Source organism: Agelaius tricolor, unplaced genomic scaffold, assembly GCF_023055355.1.
Source record: "Agelaius tricolor isolate 1412-34295 unplaced genomic scaffold, bAgeTri1.0.p SCAF_1, whole genome shotgun sequence".
Classification (NCBI taxonomy): Eukaryota; Metazoa; Chordata; class Aves; order Passeriformes; family Icteridae; genus Agelaius; species Agelaius tricolor.
Window position 1 is genome coordinate 44,522,865 of NW_027269261.1, and position 16,510 is coordinate 44,539,374.

General features: G+C 40.9%; 1 protein-coding gene across 1 annotated transcript in view; it reads left to right on the forward strand.

Annotated features, from left to right (window-relative positions):
• KCNK1 (potassium two pore domain channel subfamily K member 1) overlaps window positions 1-6,226 on the forward strand; it is a 31,689-nt gene extending 25,463 nt beyond the window's left edge. The window contains exons 2-3 of the mRNA XM_071432014.1: window positions 276-671; window positions 3,614-6,226. Of these exons, the coding sequence (XP_071288115.1) occupies window positions 276-671; window positions 3,614-3,873 (656 nt within the window). The 3' untranslated portion in view covers window positions 3,874-6,226. The remainder of the gene's footprint in view (window positions 1-275; window positions 672-3,613) is intronic.
• Window positions 6,227-16,510: the final 10,284 nt, after the last annotated feature.

The following is a 16,510-nucleotide window of genomic DNA, read 5'->3' on the forward strand; positions in this document are numbered from 1 at the left end:
CCTGACTAGGCCTTTCTTCCTTCTCTGAAATAAGCATTTATACAATGATGATCACAATTTTGGAATATAAAAATATTTGGATTTACTTGCTCGTGGCTAGTACTGAGTTTTGTTTGCCAGCTTAAAACAGACCATTGAACAGCATTTGTCAAGAGTAGCAGAATTCAGAATTACTGATAGTGCATTTTACTCTTCTCACTCAATACAGCCAATATCAGCCTGGCAGCTGAGCTCCTAACTTTCACTCAGCCCATGCCTGCTGTGCTTTGTTGCAGGTTATGGACACACAGTGCCTTTATCTGATGGGGGAAAGGCCTTCTGCATCATCTACTCGGTCATTGGGATCCCGTTCACGCTGCTGTTCCTGACAGCCGTGGTGCAGCGCATCATTGTGTACGTCACCCGGCGCCCTGTGCTCTACTTCCACATCCGATGGGGCTTCTCCAAGCAGGTCGTTGCAATCATCCATGCGATGGTCCTCGGCTTCATCACTGTCTCCTGCTTCTTCTTAATCCCAGCAGCAATATTTTCTGTCCTGGAAGATGACTGGAATTTTTTGGAGTCATTTTATTTTTGTTTCATTTCCCTGAGCACCATTGGTCTTGGAGACTATGTGCCAGGAGAAGGCTACAATCAAAAATTCCGAGAGCTGTATAAAATTGGAATTACATGTAAGTGTCAAACTAACCAGCTAAGTAAAAGGCATTTTATATTAAAAATAAAAAAAAATCACCATCAAACTGACAATCAGACTTCTCTCCATTCTGTGAATAATGATCATTTGTCAGCTGGCAAACTGGGCGTTAATTTAGGTAGCTCTGTAAAGAGGAAACTGTTCAGTAAGGTCAGTTTTTATAGTTAAGGAAGAAAACGCTAAAACAAGAATTCCATTTTTCTAACCATAGATATTTACTCTCTTATTAATAGTAGGAAAAAAACAAAACTCATGTAACTGTTATGAAAATGGTTAAGAGCATCTTGGGCTAACATTTCAGTGCATCGCAGGGCCAAGATGATCTGTGCAACCCAAGGCCATCCCATAAGGTTAGATGACAGGTGGACAGAAATGAGTCAAGAAGCCATGGAAAACGAGGTGGAATAGCAAAGCTTCTGACTCCAGTTGTAACAGAAGGTAGCTGAAGCTGGCACTGGTACATACCAGCTGTCAAAGACAGACAAGTAGACTGAGATGGTAGAAAAGAAAGACCATGAATGCTAAATTTAAATTGTTTCATTATATTTGACACAGAAGAAATCATAGTGATCAGTGATTTTAAGAAAGTGAAGATTTTAAGAAGAAAATTACCTTCATTTTGGTATACTGAGTAAATGTATGCTGAGGGCAATATTTTCCAGTGACATTGTTTTGAAACATGGCAGTTTCTCATATAGCTTCAACCTGAGCAGTCTTTGGGTCATCAAGGGCATCAGTTAAAAGATCTAAACACCCAAAGCAAACCTTTCCTGTCAGGTTCTTTTCTTAGGCTGGTCTGCATTCAGCTATGCTTCTTTGCATGATCCAGCAATCATAATGTAGGCAGAGAGTCTGTTAACTTGGTTTTGTGTTTTACCTGAAGAGAGATTTTTTCATTCTTTGAAGCAGGGCCTTGAACTAGCCAATAGAACACTTTGTTGTATTATCCTGCCAGGACTGTGGCTGTTGCAGATTTCCTTCTCTCCCTGTCATGTTTATCTTATGAATGGTATTTTTAAATTATAACCTGCTGATCTGCAGAGTTGGTTTGTGGATGCTGAGTGGTTAAGTGAATGGAAAGTCACACACGGCAAAGGCCTTGTTACAGGCTTGCTGTTCAGAAAATTCAAAATCTGAAGAAAACATTATGGCTCAGATTAAAGGTTTTTCAAGCTGTACAACAATTAGGAAATAAATTGCAGGAAATGCTATAGAAAATACTAAAAGGAAAAGGTAGCTTTTAGGCAAAGTTATGACCTTAGAATATCGAATTTCAATATATTTTAAGGTTATAACTTTTAAATTATTCTTTTTCCTTTCATGTGAGCAATTCAAGGAACCAAATAAAATGTTTTCTCCTGAACCTAAATTTTCTATAAGATATTTTGGACTTCTGCATCAGAAAATGCTTAATTGAGTACTAGAGGCTTTTCAAGAATTTTTAGAAGAACACAAGTCCTGTTCTAAATCAAGTGACAGTTAGCTGGACTGAGGCTCAGAGATAATTACAAATTCTCAGTGCAGATTTTTAGATGCTTTTAAATTGATACAGCTTTGTCAGTTCTTCCTTGTGTTAATGCATAGCTTCCATTTGATGTTATGATATAAAGTTTAAAAACAATTAATAAATTTTAGCAGTAGTGCTGATTTAGATGAGTATTCAGTATTAAAAAATTGATTAATGGTTGTCCTGGAAGGAAAAGGAGAGTGTTCCTGTCAGTGAATAATCTGTAACTACAGGTGAGATATTTATGCCTTTAGGTAACAGAACAGTGACCATATGGAAATTATAATCATTAATCTGTGTTGATTTTTTCACCACACTTGTGTTGAAAAATGTCCAATGTGCAGCCCTTGGACAAGTGCATTCTGCTAATGGTTATACACTTAGCTTCTGCTTCATTTACTTCATTGAAATTATAAAATAAATAAGTAGTCATGCTCCTCATTGAATTGTAATGATCGGAAGTAGGGATCTAATGAAACACTGAGATTAATAAATATTTATTTTAATACCTTCCTTTAAACTATACACATTTATGTTTGGAGAATAAAAAATAAAAAAAAAAACCTCAGTGTACTGCTGGTCATAGAGATCTCCATTTGCAAAAGTCTCAGTCTGTGAGAGCTGACCATTACCTCTAAAATAAGTCAGTCAGTACATGGCTAAAGTCATCTGTAATACATTTTAGATAAGACTTCCAGGTTTTGGGTAATCTGTGTACCTTAGTAAAACATTGCAAATGCACCCAAAAGATGGAGTAACTGTGTCAGGTTTTTCCAATTCCAGGAGTAATTTTACAATAATTTTTCATTTTGGTTTTATTGGGTTTGTACACATTCCTAGTTGCTTTTTTTCTCCAGGTATTTCAGTGTGTTGTATGCCTAATAATTTTAGAGGAAAATAATTCCAACGTTTTTATGAAGTAGTAAGTGATTTGTCCTGCTAAACTGATACAAATAACCAATGACCATAATTAGCTCCCATATTTTTACTTCTGCTTGTAATATATAGGAATATTGTGGTAAAAGTTTATTTTCCATCTTTTGATCAAAAATCTTTTGAAGGCCACTTAATCATGGAAGTCATAAGTAAGGCAGTGTGCGTGTTGTAAATTTTTATTACTGTGGTTTTTTTAATACCTGTACATGGGTTTTTTTTTTCTCACACCGTTGTAAGGGATTTGAAGCCACTAGTATTACTCTTTCTGTTTATGTGGGGTCTTCTGGTTGTAGAATTAGTAAAGGGAAAAAACCAAGGATATCACAGTTCAAAGCTCTGAAATTATGTCATAAAGAAAATTAACGTAATGGTCAGAGATGACAGGGGTGAGAAAAGTCACAAGCTCGAAACTGGTCCAGCCCTACCTCGTTTGCTAATATAATTAATTTTTAAATTTTTTTTTTTTTTGCACTCAGGTTATCTGTTGATGGGCCTTATCGCAATGTTGGTGGTACTTGAGACTTTCTGTGAACTCCATGAACTCAAAAAGTTTAGGAAGTTGTTTTATGTGAAGAAGGACAAGGAGGAGGACCAAGTGCATATAATGGAACATGACCAGCTCTCCTTCTCTTCCATCTCAGACCAAGCAGCCTCCATGAAGGACGATCAGAAGGCAAACGAGCCTTTTGTGAATTCCCAGTCCCCAACTTCCAATGACAGCTCTCTAAACAATTAATACACGGGTATCCATACCAGTGTTTTGGTGCATTTATGCTACTTACCATAAGAAATAGAAAGCCTCATATTTTTTTCTCAAATTATAAAAGCTGGAAGACTGTGCTACTTTAACAAGAATTTATCACTTCTGACATAGAAAAGACTTCTGGGAAAAATGTGGGAGCCACCCTGGGAAGAGGGAATAAATGTAAGATGTGGCTGGGAACATAAGGCCATTTTGGTTGAGGGATAAGGATTTAGGTGTACCACATTCAGAGATGCCAGAAAGAAAGGCTTGCAGGAGCAACTTTGTTGAACATCTTTAGGAGACTAGGCCTTCACTGACATCCAGCTCATTGAGTTAAATGCCCCATCTTGCAACTGGTTGACAGCAGATTTTGGGATGTGCACTTATGATAGTCACAGTTTTAATCCAATAAACATCTTAATCTGGAAAACATTTTCAGAGCAGTATCTCTAGATCTGATGGAGGGGGGAATATCTAGTTGATCTCTCTATTACTTGCAGGTGTGAACAATTATTCCAGGAAGGAAAAAATAATACTGCAATCCCTCCTTTGCCCATGCCATTTACATCTTAATTTCCTACTTCCTTAAAAGGGTCTCCAATCACCAGAAAAAAATGTTGTCCTGAAGAGACTGTGCCTTGGGTCTTCTATGCTGTTTGTTTTTTGTATGAAATACTTTTCTGAGAGATAGCAAAAGCAATTCAAAGCTCTGGATGAGGTGAGATGGTAGGGAAGGAAGACAGATGCATTTCAGTCTTCTGAAATGGGCAGGAGTGGGTATTTAGCTGCCTGGAATGGAATGGAAATGAGTCAGCATGTGCCACACATGACTGGCACAGTCATGTGTTTGTGGCATTCTCCTACTAGATGGTTGAAACCTGCTCAGCTGGTTGAAACCAGCTCAGAACTCCGGGCTGTTCCTCCCACAGTCCAGCCCAGTGTGTGCTCTGCTGAGCTTGCGGGTACACGGAGGAACAGAAACAGCATCACCTTGAACATAGCTCCTGTTTCTTCTTTTGCTTTTCTAACCAGTACTCGGAACACTTTGGAGGAGAAGGGAATGTTTCAGGGCAAAACAATTTTTCAGTTTTTCGTATGGCAAGAAAAAAGGAAAAATGTCACATTTGGTTCGGATGGAACCGAATTTTTTTCCCCTTGGGAAAAGTCACTAAAAAGTCAAGATCTTGCTCAACTTCTGAAACTGGAACCTCTTTGACTGTAACAGCAGAGGTGTTTTAGTCCAGCTACCAGTCACTGTGCTGAATGCAGGGACCTCAGTGAATTTCAGTGAGCACGAGACGAGATTTAAGTGGTTGTAGTACTTTCTCTTCTGGCCTTAAGAATCTTATGATAGGGGAATCTTGATAGTGCTTTGCAATGAACAAAAGATCTGGAGCACAAATAGCCATAATAGGACAGCCTCCCACATAGGAAAAGTGTAGAGGAGAGCCTTTTACCTGCAGTGCAAGCATGCCAGATTGCCTGTAATTTGGCTTTTAGTGTTTAGAGCTGAATAATAATTTACTGTAAAGAAAACAGATGCAGCGTGTCTAGATTTAGCGCACGTGGGAAAAATACTTGAAAGTAAATAACCCAAAATATACTGTGTTTGAGCTTAATTATAGCTAGCATCAAACAAATTTTTATATCTTTACTGGAAAAACTTACTTTATGGTTAAATCAGCTGAAAGTCTTCAATTGAAATTTATATTTGTAGAAAATCAGAGCTAAAGGTTTTGGTTGTTTTGAGTTTTATAGATTAGGTGAGAGCATATTGTGTTTGCATGTTCCCAGGAAAGTGGCTATTTTTATACTGCTTAGGTTAACACAGTTCTATTTATAATGAATGTTAACCAATATATATGTACATATATACATAAATATATTTATATACTGTACATATATCATAAATCACCAGAGTCTAACAGACTTAGGAAAAGCATTTTAGATAATTTTTTCCCCTAGTCTTCTCTTTATACAGTCAATATTTGAAAACTATGTCATTAAAATGACACTGACATAAAATTATGAGTACTGTACTATAAGAAACATTTATACTATTTTTTTTCCATGGGACTTTATTGATTGTTTTCGGTACCTTAAAATTCAAAATTTCTTTTAATTTCCGTGTAATATTAAGCTCTAAAGGATATGCACAGATGTTAAATGATATACAAAGTTACTTTTGCAGCGTGTACACAAATGCAAAATGTAGACACGTGAAATGAAAGCACAGAATTCAAAGCAGAAGCGATAAACTAAGCAGTATACTGTGATTGTAGGTCAATATTTGTTATTTTAAACTTAAATAAAAAGTCTGGCTTTTGCCTGCCTGCACTATGAAGTGGGAGTATTTTCTTTAGTGGCATGTGTGCCTTGAAGAAATCTTGTCTGCGTTTGTGCGTCCTTTAGTTAGCCTTCTTCAGCTCAAGGAGGCTCTGTTAATGCCAGTGTTGTACCTAACCTTGATATTAATTGTGGCTTAGTATTGTTATTCCTTTTAAAAAAAAAAAAAAAGAAGAGCTTGTTTGGTTTTGTTTCAGATGCTGACTGATTATAGCAAATAAAAAATAGAGACATAGCATTTATCCTGTCCTTATGAACCAGCTGCTCCACTCTGAGAAATCTGAAAAACTGGTTTCATTTCATACAGCTTTTTCATCTTCACATGAAGCCAGCATGTAAGATGAGTTGAAACTGGAATCCAGATCAGAAGAAGAAAGATTATCATGCAAGAACTTCAGTATAAAGTGCATCCCTTACCTAGAGGCAAACTGTGAAGCAGGTGCATGTAAACCCAGATGGAGAGCATGGCTTATAAAGCAATGGTGCTGAAAAAAAGTCACAAGAGAGAGATAGAAATGCAAGCAAATTACTTGTACACATAAAAGAATTGCCTGGGTTCTGTCCTCACTCTCCTGTCTTCAATTGTTCCAGGCATATATCCCATTAATAGCTTTATTCCTGTGCTACAGCTGACATTTGCCATCTTCTGGTTGTCTCTGAGTCATTAAATATAAACTTGCTTTATTGTTATTACAAGGGAAAGGACTGGCAGGATATTCATTGTGTTGGAGGAAAGAAAATGGAAAAGCCCACTTGAGTTTTGATTTTGGAGCTGAGTTACAGCCATGTTGTCCCTTAATGAACATGTTCTCTTCACAAAGTTTCTTCGTGATGTCCACCAGTGGCACCTTGTGTGGGTGCTGAAGACTTGCTGGAGGTTGAAATGAGTTATTTTCTAAGTAGATAATTCCAGAGACTGGGGTGGTTTGCAGCTTTAATGTCAGCACTGCAAAACCTCCCTAGCTGGGTGCTTATGTCAGAGGACTTGCATAAGACCAGCAGTTCTGGATTGCATTAAATATTTTTCTAGCCCAGTGTTTGGTCTCTGGCAATGGCCAGGAGCAGGATGTGAACTTGTGTAAGGAAGGAGCAAGTGTGTATCAACCATGGCCCAGGATGTTCTAGCTCCCAGCAGTGTGCAGCTCTGGATCCATGACAGTGTCTAGGAGGGATGGGAAGTCAATGTAGGTGTGGTGTGTGGAAGAGATTCTACACTGAGATGTCTGCTCTCTGCTTTGGCCAGTGAGAGATTGTCCTGCACAGGATCAAATGGAGATTTCCCACAAAGCTGTTTCAAGTTAGGTGCTTTGCAGTCAGCAGGTAACTTGCATGGAATGGGCTCTTGAAAAAGGGAAGGAAGAGAAAAAGGGGAAAGGGGAAAGCCTTTTATGTGCTGCTTCTTGGACAGTGCTGTTCTTTAGGTAGATAGGAACTTGCACAGAACCTGTTTGCTAATAGCAAATCTTGAATTTACATGTTAAAATTTGCTTTGTAAACAGTTGCCACAAATATAGTGAGGTAAGTTGTTAAAAATACCACTGCCCTAATGTTACTCCATTATTCATTCTTCTAGATTCTGCTTTCTACTGAAGCAAAATAAAGCAAAAAAAATACTATAATGGGAAGCAGTGTTATTCCAAGTGTGCACCATTACAAGAAAATGGGGTTTCTCTTCTCTGCACTACCATCAGTATTGCTGCATATATCAAAAAGCTTCTAGGTAGCAAAAAAAGTTTCTTGTTGCTTGTTTCAAACAGCAACCATATTTTTGAGATTCTGGAGACTGCTTCTGCAAAGCTACGTCTTGCTTAATGCAGATTAGGTACTTGGTGTCTGTAATTTTAATGCCTACCGTGTCAGTCTCATTGCTTCCATAGTTACCATTCTGCTTACTTTTTATCACAGAGTTCTTACCACAATTATCTTCAAAGGTCATCATGTTACCAGTGAGTGTGAGGACTGTGATGCAGTTATTTTGCTGGTGATGGTGCAGGTTTGCCAGGGCCATTGCCTTAGCTGATAACAAGACGATCTCACTCGTGGCAGTGAGATCATTTGGGACCAAATGACAGGTTTAGGTAATGAGGAGGGACAGTGTGGCTGGGAGCAGGTGCACGGGCTGACAGCCAGTGTCAGGGAGAAATCATCCTGCCAAACTGCTAAGTGACCACACAGTTTTCACTGGGCTTTATTGCCTGTCACTAGGAGTTACAGGAAGGAAGAGCAAGGACATTGCCAAAAGTCATCTGAAATGAAGTTCAATGGACGTTTTTCACCATTTATCTACATTTATCTGCAGCTCTCTGTTACTTCAGTTGCACCATATATTCTATGAATCAGGATAATGGTTTGGCATTTCCACAATGTATATGGTTCCTGTGGCCCCTGAGGCAAGCTATGCTTGTTATCCTAACAAGCTTTTCTGTCTTAAGTTTACTTGGTGTTCAGCCCCATGAGCAGGAGCATAGGTCAGTGTCACTGCTGAAACTTTCCAAGAGCAAATGTGGCTCAAGGCACTGCCTGGCCTTGGGTCAGCCTTTAATTTTAGTGCCTAGCCTGTCTGGAAAGATAGTAATGAACTCTCTACCTTAAGAAGAGAGAAACCCACTCTTCTGGGAGCTCAAAACTCCCCAAATCCATTTGGTGCTGATCCCAGGGATTTCATACCCTTGTGTGTATAGTGCATAGGTGCAAGTATCTGGAGGAGCACATAGAACTGCCACTTCTCTATACCTGATTTTTTTTTTGAGACTGGTTTACCCCCTTAACCTTCTGAATTTCTCTTCTCCATTCAGGAAGATGGCTCACAGTATTCTCTGACTGTCCTTAAGCTCTCACTAGTACCTAGCTGGGCCATCTCAATAGGTGGCAAGGTGAGATTCAGAGAGTAGAAAGGGACTTCATCATCTGCCCTAATGATGGGGACTAAGTGAGGGGACAGGAAAGCCCCATCCCCACCCATTAGCTTTAGCTGCAGCCACCAGTTTATTTCTAAAACCATTTCCACAATGTCTGGCACAAAAGGACTGTATTATTCACTCATCTGTACTGCATGTCGGCCAGTGCTTGTCCTAATGGTAACATAATGACATAAAAACTAATAGCTCATCTAGAAGAAATAAATTGGTTTATTTTTCTTTTTGAGTGTATTACTGCTTTGCTTATGAGCATTAGACTGATTGAATCCTGGCCTGCAATATTATATCTGGACATATTATCCTACAACTGTAAAGCTTCCATCTCAACCCCACGTGGCAAAAATTAATTAGCATGTTTGCATAAACAGAAGACAGCAAACTGTAGTGTCAGTTTAACTAGGAATTAGCAAATCCTAATTCTGCATTTCTGGGCTGGTTTCCTGATTATGGGCAAAGATCTGCTAAATTTGTTTAGCAATTGCCAGCTGTGATTTGAGGCATGCTTTCTGAAGAGAGATGCAAAAAATATCATTGCCCAGTAATGAAGTACAACATCACCTTTGGGATAAAGTCCCTCAAATGTTTAGTAGGCTACTTTTGCAGATTAATGCTATTTCCATGGAATAATGAAGCCCTGTTTGAAATTTATTGTGCAAAAATGAAAATCCACACTCCATTTAACTCAAATTCCTGCTTCATGTTCAGTGGAGGGAAGAATCAATATGAAAGAAGAAAATGACCCTCATTTTGTATCCCCCTCTTCTGAGGAGCTTGACTTGCTCTTGCTGACCCTGCTGAGAGCTGAGAAAATGCCCTGGTTTTCCATGCAGAGTGTGGAGTCAGGCAGTCTGCCCTGGGAAGGTTTGCAAACAGCATCAGCCTCAAGAAGGTGGAGTGGTGCAGGGAGAGCAGCTTCATGGGGCACAAGAGCAGAGACCAGAGCTGCTCTGAGGCCAAAGGTAAGTAGCAAAGTTGGCCCGTGCAGGGGGGCCATGGTGGGACTTGGAGGGTCAGGGGCAGTCAGCCTGCTCCAGCCCAGCCCCTGGGAGGAGCCAGTGCCTAAGGCACTGTGAAGAGGGGAGGGCAATAATTTGACAGCAGGATTATCAAAGAGGTGGTGTCACTAGAACAAAACTAGTCAATCTGTTACAAGTAGGAGGAGTGGAGGGAAAAGATTAATTTCTGTCTTTTAAAGGCAGAAAGGACCCTTTTGATGCTCTTCTGTGGCCTCTTACAGCAATCAAGACACATCTGCAGTGTTAGAGCGGAGAGGATTTACAGGTCTGACAGAAACAGTCCCAGCTCTCATCCTCTGTCCCTGATGCTAATTACCTTCCCTGTTAAAAAATTCCTGTCTTCTTTGGCTAATTGCACAATTTCTAATTAATTGTTCCAAACCCAGCATTGCTATAGGACTTTATTACGTGCTTGTCTGCTAAGTGACAGACCACATTATATTAGTTACCAGCTTGCCCTGAAAAGATGAGCATCCTTCAAATGTCCTCTTTAGTAGGTGAAGGAGGCCATGCTCCTCTGAGTGCTGAACATGAGCATCTTGTCAAAAGCTCAGCTCATTCCCAGTCCAGTTTTTCAACATGCATTTTTCAGCACACCACTGAAACCACAGTGCCACACTTATGCCAATACCCAGGGTGGTAGCTCTGCAGAGGGGCTGTGCTGTGGCCAGGGAGTAGAAAAGGGAGATGGTGTTAGCCACCATGCCCCATCCTCCATGCTTTCCCTCTTTTTGAGGACCTCCAGGTTTCCCTTCATCCCTCTCCCCACCCGTGGAGCACACCTGATGCTTGTCTCTACCCCTGCTAACCTAGGGGAGATGCATGGGGACAGAGAATCTGTGGCAGCATCTCTGCCCTAAATGCTCCTAAGTGTCTGACACAGAGACATTGATTTTAAACACAGTCTGCTGCACCCTACAAGAGCCAGGAGCTTTGTAAATGCCTCCTAGTCCATCTGCCCAGCCTGCTGTGCAGAAGCTGTTTGCCTCTCGTGCAGACCCTTGGGATACAAGAGCTTGTCAGAGCTCAGAAGAAACGTGGGCAGACCTGCCAGAAGGGTCAACTGCACATTTACTAAAGGCAGTCTCAGAGCACTTCATTTTGGGCAATAGGGCTATCTCATCAATCCTCCTGCCCTCCTGGCTGTGCCTCAGGCATCAACAAGGTGCTGAGAGCAAATATGAATGTATAAATGACCCTTGGTCAGTGAAGCCCCTTGCAGGGAGGGCCTTGCACAGAGTAGGAAGATGTATTTTTATTAACTTCAGGGTACAGGTCAAAAAAAAAAAATCTTACATGCACTGGAGCTGCTCCAGGGCTGTAGCATCCCCCTGTGATAGACAGTGCCCCTGTGGTGTTCTTGGGGACACTCGCACTGTGACCCCCTTGGTGAGCTTTAGTTGTTATTAAAATGCAACTGAGGCTGCAATTTCCTATTCAAGATGAGGCAAGAGACTTAACTCCATGGTACTGAGGTAAGGCAATGTCCTGAGTCAGGCAGTGAGGTCCCTAAACAATCCAAACAATCCAATCACCTCTAAACAATCCAAAACCCTCTGAGTATCTGCCAAGCTATTGATAATTTTGATGGTGCAAGTATTGCTACCTCATCTTCTCACAAAGGAGGCTAATAAGAGTAACAGTTTTTGATTTGCACGTCATGCATTGAAAGATAAACCAATCTCAACATGAAAATAGCTTTTTTGAGAAGTTGTAGTCCTGAATGCCCTTAGATGGGAGCTTGGTGATGAAACAGAATAAATAATGATTGGTACACGGACAGCAGACTGACCCTGAAAGCTTGGACAAAAATAGATCCTCATGGCAAATAGTTACCTAGCACTTTCTTTCCCAGCTGCAAAATGTAAGCCTGGATGAAACTCACAGAGCTGGTAGCCGGAGCAGAGAAGCAGGGATGAATGGAAAGCACACAGCCCTGGTTCAGCAAGACCCCCAGTAAGATAATTTCATTGAATTCCAAGATACAAGATGATGTGTTTGCACCAAACTAATCTAGCAGACAGCTAAGAGAACAATTTGCTTCTGCTGTATTTCTGCCTTTATGTCACTGTCACTCTTTGCACCATCCTGTAATCCAGAAAGTGTCACCCTTCTTGAATGCAATACAGGCTTGGTTTAAAATGTTTTCAGGGATGTTACATCAGCAGCACCACAGTGTGCTAATGCTGTCATGTTGGCAGCTCCATGAGGCATTCCCTGAGGTCATGTGGTCAGTCTGGCAATTTTAATTGCATCTCATCATTTAACCTCACCTCTTGTTAGATGTGAGATATAAAATCAGTGGAAAAACTATGTGTCAAGTATTGCAAGGAATTACCATTCCAATTTCAGCCTGTATTTTTGCACCTCTCTCAGAAAGAACCCAGTTTATCTTGTTTAATGATTTTATAAACCCTTCTGCTTGGTAGACCATGGCTCTATCACACTTTAAAAATGCAACCAGATTTTGGCAATGCAACAAATACAACCTTTGTATTTGTGCTGCTATTTTACCAGAGATTAAAGCTTTGACACGTTTATCCAAGAATCAGAAGCATGTATGAGACCTGGAGCTTCTCCCTCAATCTCAAGAGTCCAAATTCGTCTCTGTATTGACAAAATGGTCTCTAAAGGACTATGAGGAAGCAAGAACAGGCAGTGAGATCAGAGGTGATTTTCAGTTCCTGTCTTGCTTGGATTCAATTCATATTCTTGCCCTGATGCAGCAGCCACAGTGCACATTCCCATGGAATTTAGCAAACTTTACATAAATTTGGCCTATTTTGCAGCCAAACTTCAAGGCCGTGCACAAATCAGAACATTAACTTCTATTCTTCTGTGTGGTATTGTTTAGCCTCAAACCCAGCTAAGTGGATTACAGGAAGTTAATTGTGACAATTCAATTTGATGGACAAATTCAAAACAAACAGAGAGTTGGGCTTCATACCAGCTGCAGGTATGCATTTAAGCTATGGCAGAAAATATGTTTTTAACAGGTTTAAGTCTTACTCAGTTATCAGTCCTCTGAAAGATGCTGCTGTCAAATGGTTTAGGCTAAGCACATCCAGCATGTTTAATGGCTGCCAAGACTGGTTCTGAAGGAGATTTTCACTAAATAGTACTCCTGCTGAGGAAAGAAGATTTCATGCTTATTTAGATTATAGACTAGCAGCTGGGAAATATTCCTGGGTTAAAAATGTGCACTTTAAATACCAGCTCTGTTGGTTATGTGTAAATGGGTTGTACCTTTTCAGGCGTTTATATGCAACATTTTCAATTTGTTGTCACTTAATAGAATTTGGTTCTCTTGTTCTAATAAAACAAGAAAACCTGGATGAGTGTTCATCTTGGGAAGGGTACAGACTGAAAGCTGTACTTTACAAATAGTCATGGTTTCTGTGGGCAAACTTTCCCCAAAATGAGAGGATCTCTCCCAGCCCAGGTCTACTGATGTGCAGAAATCTTTGCAGGACTGGGCTCTCTTTAGATCAGAGGGAAAAGCCCCTCAGTTGCAAAGACATCTCAATTGCAAATGGCAGTGCCTTTTTTCATCATATTCTGTTTCAGTTTCATGCTCTGCCAGCTGCCAGACATGAAAGCCTTCCCCCATTTTATCTAATGCCACTTAAAATTTCATGGAAAAGAGCAGGCAAAATTGCTTGCTGCACTGCTTTGAGGCCAGTGGGAATGCAAATTGGTGCACTGCTGAAAAGTTGTCCCTGTGCCACTGAGGCATCCACACACCTGGACCAACATCCTGGTGCTGGCTGAAAAAGCTGTAGTACCCTAAAGAAAGTTTGAACAAACCCAAAACAAACAGAATCAAGCACAGAAAAGAAAATTTGTCCTGGCACCAGGGGATAACCAGGAACCTGGCCTAGGATGAGATTCAGCAGCCAAATCTTGTGTCACAAACACATGGGACTAAGTCTCCTTTCAAAGGGAATTCTGAATTCAAATGGAATTCTAAAGCAATTGAAACCCCATCTATTACACCATCATTTCTAAACCCAAGAACCATCCCAGTGTTCACACAATCTCTTCTGTAAATTAATCCAAGGCTATCTTGTAACAGTCAAATACCTTTTCACAGCATCCCTGTTCAAAGGCTGCTCTGGCACTTTATTTCTGAAAGTTAAATATCTCCTTCTTTCCAAGCCAAATTCTTTCAGGGTCAGTGTACAGCTGCTTAATCTTGTAGCAGCTTTTATCTAAATGGAAATAATTCCTCTCTTCCTGTATTTATTGCTCAAATGTAATCCAACCTTCTCTCAGTCTTCTGTTACACAAGACAGGCTATTTGATCTACCCTTCAGAAACAGAGGGACTCAACTCGTGAGAGCCCTTTTCCCATTTGTCTGTTTAAAATCCTCTTTTTGAAAGGCAGCTGATGAGAAGTGCACACTGACAGCTCAGTGAGGCTGTTGTGGTGACTTAGCCAGTGCCAGGACCTTCCATGACACCGTGGACAGCTTCCCACGTGACCCTTCCTGGATCCACTATCACATCTTTCCTGGCTGGGGCACTTAGCCTAAGCAGCAGTGTAGGGTTTTGCAGCGAACCAGATCCTCCTCCTCTTCAGCATCCCTTGAAAACATCTCAGCACAAGGCAACACACCTTGTTCTTTGGTCCCAGCTGAATTATGCCACACTTTTTTCCCATCACATTCCATACTTTTTCTAGCTCCAGGAGTACCTAGTTCTTCCTATGACAGAATCCAGTCATCCATTATAAATACAGGCATTGTCTTGCACCATAGGTATGAAGGGAGATGGGCTAATTTGTGATTTGAGACACCTCTGTGGGCTGGTAATTGATCTTTTTATACTGTCCTGTTTGCCCAAGTCCTTAGGTTGTTTGTAATTCTTGAAGTACATCCCAACTTTGCAAACAAACTCTTGTGACTCACAGTACTAAACTCTCCTGTAGAGACAAGGCCAACCAATCTGTGTTTTCTTCACAGCCCTTCCCATCTGTCTGTATTTGTATGTAACAGCCAGATATTTCTATGATCAGGTATTCTTTTCAGTGAGCATGATGGGTTTTGCTATCTCCCAGCTTTACCCCTGCTCATTGATAAAATGTCACAAAGGAGATGAAAAATACTTGCCATGTGTGCTTGAAAGAAAAAAGGAAGTGCCTTGTGTCTTGATGGATACCAAAACACTGGCTGGACATATGAAATACAAGACCTGAAAAGGTTTAATCCATTGGGTGTTTCTGCTGGCTATCCTTCCCTTTCTCCCAGTAAGAGGTGGTCACAGAGAGCCCAGATCTGCCTCTGCTCAAGTGAGCAGTGCCTTTTGTTTGTGCAATTTCCAACAGGTCCCCAGGTGCTCAAGAGTTAAATGAGATTCCCTGCACACGGGAAGTGGGGAGAAGCCTGTCTCACCTTCCCTTGCCTGTGAGGAGGAATGCTGGCCAGGGCCTGGGCTGGCTGGTGCCTTCCCCTTGCTTGGCAGGCGGATCGCAGATGGTCCGGAAATCAAGCCTCCTTCCAGGCCACTCTTCTCCCTGCCATGGTCATTAGTGAAGGTGCTTATGCCACTTTTCTCAGAAAGGTCAAACATATGCTGGCTAGCAGCTCTCACCAATCCATTTTTCCCCAGTAATGCAGAGTTGCCATTTGTGGCCTTTCGTAGTCTGCAGGCTCTCTGCAGAATTTGCTTCCCACAGAAGACGGCTGCAGCTCCACGTTCATGCTGCTTTAATAATTTCCTCCTTGGGGTGAGGGCTTGCTTGTTTGTTTGTTTGTTTGTTTGTTTAATCATCTCCTGCTCTGTTGTGCTGAGCTCTTTCTCAGTGCCTCACACTCCCCCACTCTGTTGCAGTGCCTGCTGTTATTCTTGGCACAGGAATCAATGCTAACTGGTATATAATCAGCCTGTGTTTCACCGACCAACATTTGTTCCACTGTCAGCTTTCATTTCAGCTTCTGCTCTCATGCCAGTTACTGTTTTCTGCTCTCTGGTGTGGAGCTCTGATTGCTCTGTGGGGTGCTCTACACCACTCTTTTGGCCTCTTCTCATCAAGTTCTTGTCTGTACCAGGGAAGCTTGTAGCCAAGTGTCCCACTCTCACTTCTTCCTTGTCTGTATACTTGGTCCACTTCTACTCTAGCTCCATGTCCCATCCTCTTGTATTTGCAGGTTCATGTGATCCTGTGCAAATCTGCACAGAATATTTCTTAATTTTAAGCCTAATATGGTAAAATATTAAATAAATGGCTCTTGAGAGGCACATGTAGATTATAAGATGACTCTTTGGGTGTCGTGGTATAGAACTACTTTATTACATTCTGTCAGTGGTAATGAAAATGCTAAAAACCTATTTTACTTGACCCCCACT